General features: G+C 42.8%; 1 protein-coding gene across 1 annotated transcript; it reads left to right on the top strand.

Moving 5' to 3' along the window:
- Positions 1–678: 678 nt before the first annotated feature.
- Positions 679–5648, top strand: LOC125483799 (zinc finger protein 664-like). The gene is made up of 2 exons (XM_048600493.1): positions 679–809; positions 5279–5648. The coding sequence occupies exons 1-2, from the start codon at positions 679–681 to the stop codon at positions 5646–5648; spliced, it is 501 nt and encodes a 166-aa protein (XP_048456450.1).
- Positions 5649–19040: the final 13392 nt, after the last annotated feature.

Genomic DNA, 19040 nt, shown 5'->3' with positions numbered 1-19040 from the left:
AATATTGATAGTCACCCTTCATCCAAATGCATTTTTAACCCAATAGCAGACAAAACAAGACATGATCCAGAAGGGGAAAAAAAAGTTAAAAAACTGAATGACGCATACTGGTCTATTTCATTCTGTATATTTCAAAATGGAATTCCAGCACACCTGGTGTGTTAATTTTCAACTGGCATAGGGTTTTGTCAGTCAGCCAATCCTTTATCCATGCCAGTACCTTGCCCCTAACACCATGTCTTATCATATAATTCATAATGTTCCGCAAAAAATAGAATTCTCTTCTGAATGTCTATCCTGTCCTTTCAGTCAATGGTTGTATAAGCTTATTTTCCATAGATTTTCAATGAGAGTATTTACAGAATTAAAATGCAAAATAATCTTCCTTTCATGAAGAGGACCTCCATGTCATTGGCCTTTGAATATGGAAGGAGAAATGTCTGCCTGTTTTAACAGTAGGAGTACATATCTAACATCAACGTGACTGGGAAAGGTCCAAGACATACATCTGAATGAGAGTGTTCCAGTGAATTGACTGTGGAAAGAAATTTAACAAAATACACAACCTGAGGAAAACATTACACCACCCACAGTGAGAAGAAACTGTATATGTGTTCTGTGTGTGCACAAGGCTTCAATTGCTTGTCAAAGCACAAGTGACACAAGGACCCTCATGCTATGGAGAAACCTTGGAAATGTGAGGACTGTGGTAAAAGTCTCAATTACTCATCCCTGCTGGAAAACCATCAACGTATTCACACTGGGAAGAAGTCATTCAGTTGTTCTGTATGTGGGAAGGGATTCACTCGGTTATCTGGCCTTTGATCACACAAGTGAGTTCACATTGAGGAGAAGCTGTTCAGCTGCAATTCCTCTGGAAAAGGGTTCAGGCACCTTTCCACCCTCACTGTACACCAACGCAGTTACACTGGGGAGAGGCTGTTTCACCTGTTCTGAGTGTAGACAAGGATTCAGTCAGTGTTCTAGCCTTTGGTTACACCAGCGAGTTCACACTGAGGAGAAGCTGTTCAGCTGTAATTCCTGTGGAAAGAGGTACAGACATTCTTATGCCTTTACTGTACACCATCATACTCACAGTGGTGAGAAACCATTCGCCTGCCCTGAGTGCAGGATGAGATTCACTCAGAACTTTCACTTGCCGGCACACCAATGTAGTTACGCTGGGGAGAGGCCATTCGCCTGCTTTGAGTGTGGGAAAGGATTCACAGTTTTAGCAAATTTTCTCAGACACTAGCATATTCACACTGAAGAGAGACCATTCAGCTGCACTTTCTGTGGAAAAAGATTCTGGCACCAATCTGACCTCACTGCACACTAGCACACTCATACAGGGGAGAAGCCATTCACTTGCTCCATTGTGTGGGAAGACATTTGCTTGGTCTTTCAACCTCATTGCGCACCAGCGGTTCACACTGGGGAGAAGCCATTCATTGGCTCCACGTGGGGGAAGCGATTCGCCAAGTCTTCCAACCTGTTAACATACCACTGAGCACTTACACTGAGGAGAGATGATTCAACTGCTGTGTGTGTGTGGAGCAATTCAGTCACAGTGCCTCTTAAGACATCAGCAACTTCACAAGTAACTGCAGGGTCGGAATCAGTTGATATTGGCTTTCTGCCAAAATAGGGTTTGTTTCTGCTGATGTTAACAATTCATATAACGAGTCAGAGTTTAATATTCTAGATATGTCATTAATTTTCAGGGCTGCAGTATCCCTTTGTAAAAGCATCACTTACGATCCCACCCTTGAATTCAAGAACTTTCAACACAAACTTATCCACAATAAAATTGTGAAATTTAATTCAATTCTCGATCGATCTTTGGTGCCAAATCTACAGTTCAGTATCTGAAAAGTTCTGCTGCAAGGGTCAAAATTGCAAATTGTTTCCGATAGCTTTTCATGAGATTTTCTCGAGGGCTGCTCTTTGCTTTTTAGGGACTGCTTTTTGTTTCTCAAGAATTTTTTCTATTCTCAATAACTCCATTCTCACTAATTCCTTTATTAAGTGATACTGTCACAAAGTAAGTTTAGCTTTTATCTTATTCTGGAATTGTTTTAATGTATTGCTTTTTTTAGAAAGAAAATGTGGAATAAATACTTAGACAATGTAAACATAATATTTACTTTTCCAATCTTTCAAGTCTGAATCTATAAATAAGATAATTTTGTTAATTTATTTTAAATAAATCTCTCGTACTACCCATCTAAAATTAAAATTCTAACTACATGGCAATGGGTAAATGGAAAGGAGGTAGTGGGATAGTGGTAATGTGTAAGCGGTCAGTTCTCCAGAGCCCTGCTTCTGTCTCTTTTAGGCTGTGACTTACAGATACTCACTCACCTCCTTTTGGAAGAATTTGTTTTCCCTCAAATCCCCTTAAAACCTCCAGCTACTTATTTTAAAAGTGTGTCCCCTGGTTATTGATCCCTGTACTAAGACGAAATGATTCTCCCTATCTAAGTAGTCTATGCCCTCCAGAGCTTTGTTCACTTCAATCAGGTCCCCACCCAGCCTCCTCTGCTGCAAGGAAAACAACCCAGCCTCTCGACTTTTTCTGCATACCTCCATCGCTCCAGCCCAGGCAACATCCTGGTGGATCTCTGCACTTGTGCAGTCACATCATTCCTTTGGTGTTATTTATATAAATGATTTGGATATGAACATAGGAGGCATGGTTACTAAATTTGTGGATGACACCAAAATTTCTGGAGTAGTGTGCAGTGAAGAACGTTATCTCAGAGTACAGCGGGATGGAGAGTAATACTGCACAGAATACTCCGGGTGCGGTTGCCCGGGTGTCATGCAATATTGTTCAGTTCACTGGGTGGAGTAGACGTTGGCTCCGTCCCAGCACTGTGACGCTTGCAATGAGTTTCAACCAATGAGTGAGAGCTACGTACATTCTCGCCCGTCATTCACTCCGATTGGTTGGAGGATCGCCCGTGCCTTGTCGGTCACTCATGTCTGCCCCCTTCACATTGGCTTGGACTACCATCAATCACACGGGCCCAGTTGTGACCTGGAACATGCGCAGTGCGGACATTGCAGCAGGTTGCAGGTGGTGCCACATTGGAGGAGGGGACTCAAACATTTCGAGAAGCTCTCCAGGCCCAAGTAACAAAATCCCTGTCCTGCTCTCAAGGCAGGAGTTTGTGAGACAGGGTAGGAATGGAAACCGCAGGAGGTAGTGGCCTGGGCAGTGTATAATCTCGTGGGGGAGGCCTGGGGCCCCGAGTACCAGGCCCAAGGATCACTAACCGCCACAACAAGGTGCAGGGCTGGATGAACACAGCAGGCCAAGCAGCATCATAGGAGCAGAAAGGCTGACGTTTCGGGCCTAGACCCTTCATCAGAAAAGGGGAGGGGAAGGGGGTTCTGAAATAAATAGGGAGAGAGTGGGAGGCGGATAGAAGATGGATAGAGGAGAGGATACAAACAGTTCGAAGAGGCGGGGATGGAGCCAGTAAAGGTGAGTGTAGGTGGGGAGTTAGGGAGGGGATAGGTCAGTCCAGGGAGGACGGACAGGTCAAGGGGGCGGGATGAGGTTAGTCGGTAGGAGATGGGGGTGCGGCTTGAGGTGGGAGGAGGGGATAGGTGGGAGGAAGAACAGGTTAGGGAGGCGGGGACGAGCTGGGAAATCCCTGCAGCCCAATGGTATCAATGTAGATTTCACAAGCTTCAAAATCTCCCCTCCCCCTACCGCATCCCAAAACCAGTCCAGCTCGTCCCCGCCTCCCTAACCTGTTCTTCCTCCCACCTATCCCCTCCTCCCAACTCAAGCCGCACCCCCATCTCCTACCGACTAACCTCATCCCGCCCCCTTGACCTGTCCGTCCTCCCTGGACTGACCTGTCCCCTCCCTAACTTCCCACCTACACTCACCTTTACTGGCTCCATCCCCGCCTCTTCGACCTGTTTGTTTCCTCTCCACCTATCCTCTCCTCTATCCATCTTCTTTCCGCCTCCCACTCTCTCCATATTTATTTCAGAACCCCCTTCCCCTCCCCCTTTTCTGGGTCTCGTCCCGAAACGTCAGCCTTTCTGCTCCTATGATGCTGCTTGGCCTGCTGTGTTCATCCAGCCCTGCACCTTGTTGTCTTGGATTCTCCAGCATCTGCAGCTCCTACTATCACTAACCGCCATTTTGGTTAGGTCGGGGACGGGAATTCTCCCCAGATACTTGGCCGCCATCTTCGTAAAGGGAAGCCGTGTCCCACTTGGGGAGAAATCGATGAGGCTCTGACGAGGAAGGAAACCGTAGAGGTGTGTGGGTAGGATTCACCAAAACCCGCTGGAGGCTCAAACCCCGAATCAGACTCATTGATTTGATTTTTAGTCAGCAGACAGGAGTTGTGAAACTTAATCCAGAGAGGAGAGGATGGAGGAAGGGAGAAAACTGGGAGAGGAAGAAAGAGATGGGGGGATAGACCTGGATTTCAGTCGAAAGAGGAAGGAGGGTGAAGCCAGGAATTTACAGATTTGAGAAATGAGAGAGGAGAATAATATTCCTTAGGATCTGGACTTGTCTGTTCTGAATTTCTATCCTGCAATGACAGTGATGACTTTTGTAAACTCCTTTTGCAGGATATTAGAAGAGAAGGATTTGCAGATATTAAACACAAATCAAATTTCCTGCTGAGTCTGGTTGACTCATGCAATTTATGAGGACCTGAGTACCTTCGGCCTCTGAATGTGGAAGGAGAAATGTTTGACCTGTATGTAGGTGATACGCACAATACTCAGCTGAGAGTGTTGCAGTGAGTAGTCTGCGTAAGAGATTTACCCTGTTACAGGTCCCAAGTGGGAGCATTCCAGTGAATTTCCTGTGGAGAGAAATTGAACCAATCAAGAATGTTGGGAAAATATTTACACCATTCACAGTGGGGAGGTACTGTGCTCGATCAGTGTGCTGTCAAGGCTTCAGTTCATCACCCATTCTGAAGTGATACAAAGGTGACAGTCCCTTGAAGAAACCGTGGAAATGTGAGGACTGTTGTAAAAGATTCGATTACCCATCCCAGCTGGAAATCCACCAATGAATTCGCACCAGGAAGAAGCCATTTACCTGTTCTGTGTGTGGGAAGGAATTTAATCAAACAACGAAACTCATGTCACCCCAGAGAATTCACACTGGGGAGAGACCGTTCACTTGTTCAGAGTGTGGGAAGAGATTTACACAGACATACTGGCTCATGTGACACCAGTGGATTCGCACTGAGGAGAGGCCCTTCTGCTGAACTTACTGTGTTAAAAGGTTCATATCTTCATCTGACCTGAATATACACCAGCGAGTTCATACGGGGGAGAAGCCATTCAACTGTTCTGTGCATGGGAAGGGATTCCCTCATTCATCTGGCCTTCGATCACACCAGCAAATTCATACTGAGCAGAAACTATTTGGCTACACCTCCTGTGGAAAGAAGTTCAGACATTCATCTGTCCTCATTGGACACCAGCGAGTTCACTCTGGAGAAAAGCCATTCACCTGCTCTGTATGTGGGAAAGGGTGCAGTCAATCATCCAGTTTGCTGAGACAGCAGCGAGTTTACCCTGGAGAAAAGCCGTTTAGCTGCACTTCCTGTGAGAGAGATTTTTGGCAGTCGTCCACCCTCTTTGCACACTAGCAAATTCACACTGGGGAGAAAGCGTTCACTTGCACTGTGTGTGGTAAGGGATTCTTCATTTTGTCCACACTCGAATATCACCAGTTAATTCACACGGAGGAGAAGCCATTCAGCTGTACTTCCTGTGGGAGTAGTTTCAGGTGTTTTCCGCTCTCTGCTCACCAGCGAGTTCACACTCGAGAAAGGTCATTCATCTGCTCCGTGTGTTGGAAGGGATTCATTCAGTCCTTCAACCTAGTGATACATAAGTGAGTTCATAAGTGAACCTCAATAACCTTTATACTGCAGTAGTTCAAGGAGGAAACTCACCACCATCTTCTCCAGGGCGACTAATGATGGCCCAGTCAGAGAGTTCCCTATCTTATGAAAGAATTGAATTCTGCTGTTATTGCTGTTATTGATCACTTCCAAAATTGACAGTCTGACAATATTAGATTTGTTTCAACTGATGTTAACACATCTGTAACTGGCTGCAGTTTGGTAATCTGGATATATTGCTGATGGTTTGGACAAGCATCCGTTTTAAAAGCACCAACGGTCATCCTGAATTCAAGATCTGTGATTGGAGAGAGAAATTGATGCCTTGTCGAAGGAAAAACACAAAAATCATCAATTTATAGAATGAAAGCTGACAAAGGAGATGACCAAAAAAGCTTTGTTCATCAATGCTCCCAGGGCCAACTGCTCCTTTCATTGTTCTGTATTGCACAGATTAACAGCATCACATCTGATAGGTCCAGGGTAAAGAATGAAGTGAAACTGGCCTGTGTCAGAACTCCGACTTTGTTTCACATCTTCTTCTTCATTCTCTCGGCCTTGGCATTCCCCTCTGAAATGAAGAAGTTTACCTGTATACCTGGTCAGGCAGCAAGCTCGACACTCAATCCACACTGAAAACAAAGACGAAAATAAAGCTTGTCTTTAATCCTCTACCCTACACTGATGACAGTGCACTGGTCCACTCAACTTTCTTCTTTACCACCTTATCCAACTGTGTTCAGGGAGCTATATGGAATTGGACCCCAAGATCCCCTTTTATACCAATGCTCCTGATGGTCCTGCCATTTACTGTATACTTTCCTCTTGCATTTAGCCTCCCAAACTGCATTACCTCGCACTTCTCTGAATTAAAGTCCATCTGTCATTTCTCCATCCAATTTTCCAATTGATCTACATCCTGCTGTGTCCTTTGACAACCTCACGATCCTCAGCTGCACCAATTTTCACAGCATTAGCAAACCTATTAAACAGACAACTTAGATTTTCATCCAAATCTTTTGTAAATATGACAGACCTTGTGGAACACCACTGGTCACAGATCTCCAGTCAAAAAACACCGTCCCCACCCACCCTCTGTCCTCTGTCACCCAATCCAATTTAGCAACTCACCATGGATCAATCTCATGTGACTTAATCTTCTGGACCCACCTATCATGAGGGAGCTTGTCAAATGCTTCAGTAGAGTGCATGCAGACAACATCCACTGTGCTGCCTTCATCAATCATCTTCGTCACTTGCTCAAAAAAACTCAATCCAGTTTGTGAGACATGACCTCCTCTGCAGGAAGCCAAGATGCATGTTATCCACGTGAACTTTAGCAAGGCCTTTGACAAGGTCCCTCATGGCAGGCTGATACAGAAGTTTAAGTGACCTAGGTTACACTGTGCGTTGGGTACAGAACTGGCTTTGTCATAGAAGATGAAGAGTAACTAGAGATCTGTGACCAGTGCTTTTCTGTAGGAGTCAGACCCCTGTTGTTAACATATTTATTATAAAAAATATTTGGAGGAGAATGGAGGTGGTCTATTTAGTAAGTATGTGAATGACAAAGATCTGGGGAGCTGTGAGTAGTGAGGAGGAATGCCAGAGGATACAGCAGGACATAGATTGACTGGAGACTTGGATGGAGAAATGGCAGGTGGCATTTAATCCAGACAAATGTGAGATGATGCATTTTGGAAGGTCTAATGTAGAAGGGAAGTATACAGTAAATGGCAGAATTATGAGAAGCATTATCATAGAGCAGGATCTGGATATACAGGTTCACAGTTCCCTGAAAATGGCAACTCAAGTGGAGGTGATGGTCAAGGCGAAGTGGATAAAAACTGGTCATGTTGCAGCTCGCGAGAACTTTAGTGAGGCTACATTTGCAATGTTGTGTACAATCCTGCTCGCCAAACCACCATAAGGATGTTTGGCTTTGCAAAGGGTACAGAAACAGTTTACCAGGATGTCACCTTGTTTGGAGGATATTAGTTATGAGGAGAGGTTGGATAAATTTGGTTTGTTTTCATTTGAACATCAGAGGCTGAGGGGTAACCCGGTAGAAATTTACAAAACTGTGAGAGACATGGATAGTTGGAGTCTAGACTGGAAATGACAATTCATGTAGGGGACATTAAGTTTAAGGTAAAAGGGAAAAAATGTAAAGGAGGTGTGAAAGGCCAGTTTTTACACAGAGGATAGTAAGTGCCTAGAATGCGTTGCCAGAGGAAGTGGGATAAGCAGATACAATCACAATGCTTAAAAGACATCTTGATGGATTCGTGAATTGGCAGGGAATAGAGAGATATAAACTGTGCAGGGGAAAGAGGTTTCATGATTAGAAAATCATGTATTAATGGAGGCTTGTGGGCTGACGGGACTGTTCCTGTTCTCTAGTGTTCTTTGCGACCTCAGTTCCCCAAATACAGACTGCAATATTGGTAGTGTAAGAGGCAGTGAGGGTAAGTTTTCCTGGAATGTATGCACGACAATTTCTGAAAACAGTGCATTCAATTCAAAAAGAAAGAGTGCTCGTTTGGTCCTACTTCTTGGGAATGATGGGGGCCAAGTAGGTCAAGTATCAGTGGCAGACCATTCAGGAGACAGTGATCACATGTAGTAAGGTGCAGAATAATGTCAGATAATAACAAACATTAATTCAGAATTAGAAAGCTCAGTTGGTGGAGAGTTGTCTTCAACAGAGCAAGGACAAAGCTGGACAGCAATGACTGGAATGGCAGGTTGATGGGACAAAGTATAATTAATAATAAGGGCTACTTTCAAAGAGGAGATGGTTCAGGTACACTCAAATAGGAAAGGAAGGACAAACACATTCAGAGCTGCTTGTATGACAAATAGAATTTAAGATAAAGAAGAAAAAATGCACTTATGATAGGTGTCAAGGAGAAAAGTCCAAATTGACAGTCACGAGGAATACAGAAGGTTCAGAAGTTGGGGCAAGCAGGTGAAAAAGCAAACGAGACAGGGAGAGAATTAGGAGAAAAGGCTGGCAGCCAGTTGAGAAGGGCTCATAACACACTGGGTATAACAATGTAGGAGAGAAACCAGAGAAACATGCAGGTTCTGGGTTCAGACAAGGGCGAACTTTAGGAACCCAATGGCCTCATAGGAAGCAGCAGAGGCAGTGGATCGGATTGTCACTATGAGTGAGATAATGAAGCTTTGAGCTCCTCACAGTTGTTGTTGTAGGTGAGGATGGAGGATACATGGGGGAGGGGAAGAGATGTTCAATGAGAACAAACTTGTATCAGAGATATCATAAAAAATAAACATACTGCAGGTCGCACAGAAAGCTGTTTGATTTGACTTTTATGCTAAATATAAAGACTGAGAACTGGAGTTATTCACACCAGTGGAAACAGACTCCACTGAAATGGTTCAGTACTGTTGTGATTGAAAGCAAAATCCAAACATCCAACAGCTACTTACGAACTCACTTCTGTGTCAGCAAATGAGATAAATGAGTGAATCCCTTCCCACACTCAGAGCAGATGAATGGCCTCTCTCCAGTGTGAATTCGCTGGTGTATGTTGAGGTTAGATGATCATCTGAACACGTCTACAAAAAGCACACGGTCTCTCAGCGGTGTGAACATATTGATGATTCATCAGTTGCCCAGAACGTTTAAAGCACTTCCCACAGTTTGGACGTTTAAAAGGTCTCTCGTCAGTGTGAACAGCTTGTGTGCCAGCACTGTGGTTAACCCAGTGAATCCCTTCCCACAATCAAGGCTTGCATTGTGTCAGTCCAGATAGTTAACTAAAACCGTGTCCACACATACAATACATGTGTGGTTTCTCGACACTGTGAACAGTGCTTTCTCCTTCCATGTTCAAAATCTGATAATGTTCTGTTTACAATAAACTGAGGGGTCCATGAGACCCTGGGATGATGTCTGGTGTCAGTTTCCCTTTGAATACCCTGTGAAATCGATTTAAAACAGAAGAATGGGAGTAAGAGATAGTCCATACAAACACCAGGCTGCCTGTGTAATGAATCTGGTAGTTCGTAGGATTAATGACGCACTATAAAAAGGTGACCACAAAAGTCATAAAAGCCAAGTGGTTTAATAATGTCGATCAGGGAACGGAACCTGCCACCTGGTCTGGACTTACACAAGACTCTGGCCTCTTTGTGAGTGGAGAGACAAAGAAAGAATGTGGAGAAAGAGGTGAAATACAGGTATTGAATAAATCCACATCTCAATCAGGACTTTGACATCATGTCCCAAACGCTTAATCTTCACTATTGCGAATGTCCAGTGTGGAAGATCGATATGGAACACCATCACCATGAGGACCCCCTCCAAGTCACACATCGTCCTGACTTGTCTGAGTCCAGTGCAGGATGGAAAGAAATGTCCTCCAATTTAACACTGAGAAAGCTTCTACACTGACTCCGACCTTCTGTCTAGTAACTGTGTGAAGCTGAACCAGACTGTTCACAACTCTGATGAAATACTTCACACTAAGATGAGCTTTCAACCACATCATCACCAAACCAACTGTTTCCATCTCAGTAACATCACCCGACTCCATCCACGTCTCAGCTCATCTGGTGCTGAAACCCCTTTCCATTCTTTATTACCTCTAGATTTAACTACCCTAACACTGGCCGGTCCCCCACATTCAACCTTCCTGTAATGTTGGAGTGATTCAAATCTCTGCTCTCTCAGTTCTAGTGTTATTGGCCCAAAGTGCATCACAGATGCTGAAAAATACATCAGTAGATCTGTTAAAAGACTATCCAATTTAGCATCGTGATAGTACCATACAGCATGAGAGAAGTTTTTCTCAAAGTGAGAATGGGACCTACTTTCCACAGGACTGTGCAGTGGTTACTATCACCGAATGCTGTTCTGGATAAATGCTGAGGATGAGGTAATATAGGTTTTCCCCTCCCTCTCTCCCACTGTTCTTCCTCATCCCTGCTGTACCTATTCGGTTTCTATGCCTCCTGTACACTCAAACATGTCTGTGTAGCTCCTTGAAAAAATAACTTTAATCGAACTTCAAGTATATCTTTTTTTTGCTTCCTGCTGCAAGTTATATGCGTATTGTCTCCTCTTTCCTTGCACACAGCAAAATTCTGCGGAGAAGAAAATGCCACTTGCTCAAGGGACTTTGGCAGCAGTGGGATTCAAACCCACATCACTGAAAAGACTGGAGTCTTAATTCAGCACCTTAGACTATTCAGCCACAGTAATTGACAAGTCATGGTCATCCTTATTGTCTTTGATGATAATGTCGCTGCACCAAATTTTAGTCATGGAGCAGGAGAGGCCTCGAGACTGCGTTACCATTTCTTAAATCTCTAATGGGTTCCCAATCTCAACACCAATTTTGCCTCAAATCCCTGCAAAGTCTCCCATTTCTCTCAGGTCACCTCTCAAGCTTTTCTCTTCTTGAGAAAAGAACTTCATGCTCTTTAACAGAAAGTGCTATGGAAACATAGTCGGTCTGGCAGTGTCTGAGACAAGTGAAATCATGTTAGTTTCAAGATCTTAGCACTATTCCTCTCTCTCCGCAGGAATGGCTTCACTAACATCCTACACAGTTGTTACAATTTTTAACAATTATGTAGCAATTAAGGCTAAAATTCTATTTTCTTTCTTTATCATTTGCAGCACCAGCATAGGACTTTAGACCCATTTTTGTCCTTTTCCATACCAATCCTGAATCGAAAAGAGCTATAATAACCATCTGAGAGACCTGCTGAATTTATCCAGCAATTTTTTTTTGGACAATTTGTTTTTCTAAATTAATTTTCTCAATGTGTCGAATGCCTTAAATACTTGCTCACAAGGTCTTGGTGTCTGTCTGTTTAAACATTGCACTGTGAAGATTTCAATCATCCATTTTATAAGAAACAAGCACACAGTGACTGAACAGTCTTCACTTAAAAATACAAAAATATATTTCCTTCCTCATCTTTTAAGCCTGTTTATTTCTTTGTACCATTTAATATGAAGTCATACAACTGCATCAGAAACCTCTGGTCCTTAGAATCTTTTTAATCAATGTCTGAAAATGTAGTCCATAACATGAGAATTGGCAAAAGTTGTTGACACACAGAACAAAGAAAGTGCTGAAAGTGTTGTGTGAGACTCAGCAAATAAATCAACATTTCTTAGACTGTAGCTGAAAAGAATTGGTTTATTGAAGCAGATTCACAGATTTATTCACCATTTGACCGAGTGACTGGAGTCATACAGGCTGCTTAAAGATGAGGGCAACAACATCGCTAAATTAATTTTGAATGTTAAATCCTGGAGCAAGTACTGAAAATGGATTGCAATGTGAATGAGAAGAATACATTGGAACCTTGGGATTTTGTAAACCAATTACCTTTTACTTCCTTGGACTGCAGTGGTGTCGGTGAAAAAACCATTCGTCACCTTATAAAGCAGGATTTGAACACTGACTGTGGGAGGCCAAGTTAGCTCAGTTGTTAGAACATAAGTGCAGGGTTGTGAGTACAAGCCCAACACTGGGCACCACCTGTTTAATTATTTGGTATTTCCCCTTTGCAAATTCCCTTTCTCCAGCTATTCTTGATAAGCCAACCCCTTCATCCCATGAATCAGCTTAGTGAATCTGTTTTGCACTGCATTGAACGCCAGCATATCCTTTCTTGAATGCGGGGACCAAAACTGTAAATAACATACCAGGAATGGCTTCACCAACATCCAATACAGTTGTTACAAGATGTCCCTATCCTCAAACACCAACACCTCGCAATTAAGGCCAAAATTCCATTTACTTTCTTCACAACTTCAGCATCGGTTTAGGACTTTAGACCCATCCTTGTCCTTTTCCATACCAATCCTGAATCGAAAAGAGTTATAAAAACTGCCTGCAAAATGCTATCCCACTGACACTTCAACCACTTGCTCAACTTTGTAACCTAAAGTTAAGTCCAGGACCTTCCCCTTCCTTGTTGGGACTTCTACTTAGTGGCTGAAAAAGTGCTGTCGTGGATGTATTTTAAAAATTCTGATAAATCCTTCGCACTATGATGACTACATTAATGTGCAGAAGATTGAAAGCCCCTGCTACCACAATCCTGCTACTTCTACACTTTCTCAAAATTTGCCTCCTTAACTGCTCTTCTAGTTCTATCCAAGCAGATTTATTTATGGAGTTTTCAAAGATGTCACCCCTCCTTATTGCTGTAATAGATTCCCTGCACAAAATAGCGATATCTCCTCCTCTTTTACCACCTCCACTGCCTTGCATAAAGACCCTGTATCCTGGAATACTGAGTTGCTAACCATGTCCAAGTGACAGCAATGTCTTTATGACCCCATTAATTTTTATTCTCAAATCATCTGCCTTATTCATTTGACTCCAAGCATTAAATACCATTCACTCTTGACAAACTCACTTATACTTTAACTGGCCTGTGACAATGCCTTCCAGACTCTCTTGTTTCTTCTCTTTTTGGCCCTTCTTATTATTTTGAACATTCTCTCCGGATTTCAGCCCACTGCTAAGTTATTTACATGACCCGCAACAATACTCAAAACCCACCCCCACAAGGATGCAGATCCCATTCCGGTTCAGGTGTAACCACTATGTGTAATTCCGGTCTTCCTGCTAAAGGAAGGATGTTGTAAAACTTGAAAAGGTTCAAAACAGAATTGTAATGGTTATTATTGTAATTGTAATAGTGTACCAATGGTACACTAAGTTTCCAGCATTACGGGATGACCCTGTTCCCAACTGCTCATATGAAATGTACTGACGGTCATTCTGAGTGAAAAATAAAAACCATAGCTTCCTTGCACTTGTTGGAGGTGAGGATGGAGGAGATAAGGGAGATGGACAGCCTTTCAAAATAAGTTAGTCTGCTTTTGAGATAAGATAAAGATTCAATGCACAGTAGTTTTAATAAAAGGTTGATTTGTATCATTTTTCTCCCAACAAGGTAACCAGACATGTGGTGTTTTCAAACATCATGAGAAACAAGCCCAGATAACGTGACTTGGATACAGATAATAGGAGCAACAAAAAAATAATTCCTACAGATTCTTGGGAACTCATTGGTGGTTAACCAGTCCTAATGAACTAGGAAATCCCTTTTCACACACTGTGCAGGTGGATAGTCTTTACCCAGTGTGAACGTGTTGATCTACAGCAATAACGTGATCATTTTCAAAACCTACCCTACAATTACATAATTGTTATTAAGATTAATGAGGAAGGACTAATAAATTAAACACCATTTATTTCAATGGCGGAGGCCTAACAGCTAAGGCAGATGAACTCAGGGCAAGGTTGGGAACATTGAACTGGGTTATCATTGCAATTACAGAGACATGGCTCAAGGTTGGATGGGACTGCCAGCTTAATGTTCTAAGATATAGATCCTATAGAAAGGACAGAAAGTCGAAGGGGGAGGGGGAGCGAAGCACGAGAAGAGGTAAAAGTGGCATTTTTGAGCAGGGATAATTTATGGCTGTACTTAGGCAGGATATATCTGAGAACACGTCCAGGGAAGTTATTTGGGTGGAACTGAGAAATAAGAAAGGGATGATCACTTTGTTGGGATTATACTATAGGCCCCCCAATAGTCAGCAGGAAACTGACAAACAATTTTGAAAGAAATTCTCAGTTATCTGTAAGAATAATGGGGTGGTTATGGAACATAGAACATTACAGCGCAGTACAGGCCCTTGATGTTGCGCTGACCTGTGAAACCAATCTGAAGCCCATCTAACCTACACTATTCCGTTATCATCCATATGTTTATCCAATGACCTTAAATTTGGCGAGTCTATACTGTTGCAAAGGGATTTTAACTTTCCAAACATAGACTGGGACTGCCATGGTGTAAAAGGCTTGGATTGTGAGGAATTTGCTGAGAGTGTACAAAAAAATGTTTTGATTCAGTATGTGATATACCGACTAGAGAAGGTGCAAAACTTGACCTGCTCTTGGCAAATAAAGCAGGGCAGGTGACTAGGGTATCAGTGGGGGAGGAGGACTTTGGGGCCAGTGACCATAATTCTATTAGTTTTAAAATAGTGATGTAAAAGAGTAGACTGGATCTGAAAGTTAAAGTTCTATATTGGAGGAAGGTCAATTTTAATGGTATTACGCAAGAGCTTTCAAAAGTTGATTAGGGGCAGATGTTTGCAGGTAAAACAGAAAGATTAGAAAGTGGGAAGCCTTCAAAAATGAGATAACGAGAATTCAGGGACAGTATATTCCTGTTCGGGTGAAGGACAAGGCTGGTAGGTGTAGGGAATTCTGGATGACTACAGAAATCAAGGTTTTGGTCAAGAAAAAGAAGGAAGGACATGTCAGGTATAGACAACAGAGACTGAGTGAATCCTTATAAGAGTATAATGACAATGGTATACTTCAGAGGGAAATTAGGAGGGCTAAAAGGGGACATGAGGTAGCTCATGCAAATAGTATTAAGGAGAATCCAGAGGGATTCTACAAATAGATTAAGGACAAAAGGATAACTAGGGAGAGAATAGGGCCCCTTAAAGAGCAGCAATGCCGCCTATGTGTGGAATCGCAGGAAATGGGGAATATAATAAAAACGAGTATTATGCATCACTATTTACTACAGAAAAGGATATGGAAGATATAGAGTGTGGGGAAATAAATAGCAACATCTTGAAAATTGTCCATATTACAGACCAAAACCTTGATCATGTCTCACTAACTTGATTGAGTTTTTTTTGAAGAAGGAACAAAGAGGATTGATAAGGGCAAAGCAGTGGATGTGTTCTATATGGATGTCAATAAGGCGTTTGACAAGGTTCCTCATGGTAAACTGGTTAGCAAGGTCAGATCACATGGAATACAAGAGAACCAGCCAAGTGGATACAGATCTGACTCGAAGGTAGAAGACAGAGTGCTGGTGGATGGTTGCTTTGTAGACTGGAGGCCTGTGACCAGTGGTGTGCCACAAGGATCAGAGCTGGGTCCACTCCTTTTTGTCATTTATAAAGATGATTTGGATGTGAATGGAGGAGGTATAGTTACTAAGTTTGCAGATAAACTAAAATTGGAGGTGCAGTGGACAGCAAAGGAGGCTACCTCAGTGTACAACGGGATCTTGATCAGATGGGCCAATAGGCCGAGAAGTGACAGATGGAGTTTAATTTAGATATCTGTGAGGTGCTGCACTCTGGAAAGGCTAATCAGAGCAGGAATTATACATTTAATGGTAAGGTCCTGGGAAAGGTTGCTGAACAAAGAGACCTTGGAGCGCAGGTTCATAGTTCCTTCAAAGTGGAGTCGCAGGTAGACAGGGAAGTGAAGGTGGTGTTTGGTATGCTTGCCTCTATCGGTCAGTGCAACGAATCTAGGAGTTGGGAGGTCATGTTGCAGCTGTATGGACATTGCTTATGCCACTTTTGGAATACTGTGTGCAATTCTGGCCTTCCTGCTATAGGAAGGATATTGTGAAACTTGAAAGTGTTCATAAAAGATTTACAAGGATGTTGCCTGGGTTGGAGGGTTTGAGCTATAGGGAGAGGCTAAATAGGCTGGGGATATGTTCCCTGGTGCATTGGAAGCTGAGGGGTGACATTATAGATGTTTATAAAATCAGGAGGGGCATGGATAGGGTAAATAGACAAAATCTTTGCTCCGAGGTAGGAGTCCAAAACGAGGGGGCATAGGTTAACATGAGAGGGGAAAGATTCAAAAGGGACCTAAGGGGCAACTTCGTAATGCAGAGGGTGGTGCATGTATGGAATGATCTGCCAGAGGAAGTGGTGAAGGCTGGTACAACTACATCTGGATGGATATAAGAATAAGAAGGGCTTAGAGGCATATGGGTGAAATGCTGGCAAATAGGACTAGATGTATCTCAGATATCTGGTTGGCACGGACGGGACCAAAGGGTCTATTTCTATGACTCTATGACACTATTTTATCTACAATATCAGCACCTTTAGAGTCATAGAGATGTACAGCATGGAAACAGACCCTTCAGTCCAACTCATCCATGCCAACCAGATATCCTAATCAATCTAATCCCATTTGCCAGCATTTGGCCCAAATCCCTCTAAACCTTTCGTATTCATGTACCCACCCAGATGCCTTTTAAATGTTTTTGTACCAGTCTCCACTACTTCCTCTGGCAGCTCATTCCACATATGCAGCACTCTCTGCATGGAAAAGTTGCCTGTTAGGTCCCTTTTAAATCTTTACACTGTCACCTTAAATGTATGCCCTCTCATTTTAGACTCCCCCACCCAAGGGAAAAGATCTTGGCTATCCATGCCCCTCAGATTTCATAAACATCTATAAGGTCACCCCTCAGCCTCTGACCCTCCAGGGAAAATAGCCCTAGCCTATTCGGTCTCTCCCTAAAGCTCAAAAACTCCAACCATGGCAACATCCTTGTAAATCTTTTCTGAACGCTTTCATGCTTAACATCTTTCTTATAGCAGGCAAATCATTATTGAATGCAGTGTTCCAAAAGGGGCCTAACCAATGTCCTTCAAAGCCACAACATGATATTTCAACTCTTATACTCAATGCACTGACCAATAAAGGTAAACATATCAAACACCTTTTACACCTTCCTGTCTACCCGTGACTCCACTTCGAAGGAAGTATGAACCTGCTTCCCAAGGTCTCTTTATTTGACAAAACTCACCAGGACCCAACCATTAAGTGTATTAGGCCTGCCCTGATTTGACCTCCCAAAATGCAATACCTCACACTTATATAAATAAAAATTGATCTGCCACTCCTCAGTCCATCTGATCAAGGTCCCATTCTATTCGGAGATATCCTTCCTCACTACCTATTGCACCAATTTTGGTGTTACCTGCAAATTTAGTAACCATTCCTCCAATATTGAAATCATTTATATAAAATGACAAAAAGCAGTGGACTCAGCACCAATTCTTGCAGCACACTGCAGGTCAAAGGCCTTTCCAAATGGCCAGCTCTCCCTGGATTCCACATGATCTAACCTTGTTTATCAGTCTACCATGTGGAATTTTATCAAAAGCCTTACTGAAATCCATATCAAAAACATCCACCGCTCTGCCATCAATCTTCTTTGTTACTTCTTCAAAAAACTCAATCAAGTTAGTGAGACATAATTTCCGATGGACAAAGCCATGTTGACTATCCCCATTCAGTCCTTGCCTTTCCAAATACATGTAAATCTTATCCCTCAGAATTCCCTCCAACAACTTACCCACAACTGACGTCAGGCTCACCAAAAGTTCAGAGTTCCCTGGTTTTAACTTACCACCTTTCTTAAACAATGGCACTAGATTAGCCAACCTCCAGTCTTCTGACAGTTCACCTATGACTGTCAATGATGCAAATATCTGAGCAGGGGGCCCAATCGCAAGCCTAACTTCCCGCAAAGTTCGAGGATACACCTGAAGAGGTCCTGGGGATTTATCCACCTTTATGTTTTGTAAGACATCCAGCACCACCTCCTCTATAATATGGAACATTTCAAGATACACATTCATTTCTCTAAGTTCTCTAGCTTTCATATCCTTTTCCACAGTAAATACTGATGCAAAATACTTGTTTGGCATCTCACCCATCTCATGCGTTCCCACACATAGGCGGTCTTACTGTTCTTTTAAGGGGCATAATAGTGTCGAAATTGGCCTTACTCCCATTTAAAATTTTAACTTTTAGACCAGGTCTATCCTTTTCCATAACTATTTTAAAACTAATAGAATTATGATCATAGGCCCCAAAATATTTGCCCCCACTGACTCCTCAGTCACCTGCCCTACCTTATTTCCCAAGAGAAGATCAAGTTTTGAGCAGGGACTAATGACATCAGTACAAACAGCCCAAAGATCACAGTTCATTCCTTGATGTAAGAACAAAATCCTTCAAATGTGGTTGTGATGAACTTGCTGGTGTGTTAACAGTTTGGATGATTGAGTGAATCCCTTTCCACACATGGAACAAGTGAATGGTTTCTCTCCAGTGTGAATTCGCTGATGTATCAGCAGGTGAACTGTCTGAGTGAATGCTTTCCTACACTCCGAACAGGTGAATGGTGTCTCTCCAGTATGAAGTCGCTGATGTGTCAGCAGGTTGGATAAGTGAGTAAATCCCTTCCCACACTCGGAACAGGTGAAAGGTTTCT

This window comes from Rhincodon typus, chromosome 8 (assembly GCF_021869965.1).
Source record: "Rhincodon typus isolate 14 chromosome 8, sRhiTyp1.1, whole genome shotgun sequence".
NCBI lineage: Eukaryota > Metazoa > Chordata > Chondrichthyes > Orectolobiformes > Rhincodontidae > Rhincodon > Rhincodon typus.
This window is presented reverse-complemented; position numbering and strand designations above follow the sequence as displayed.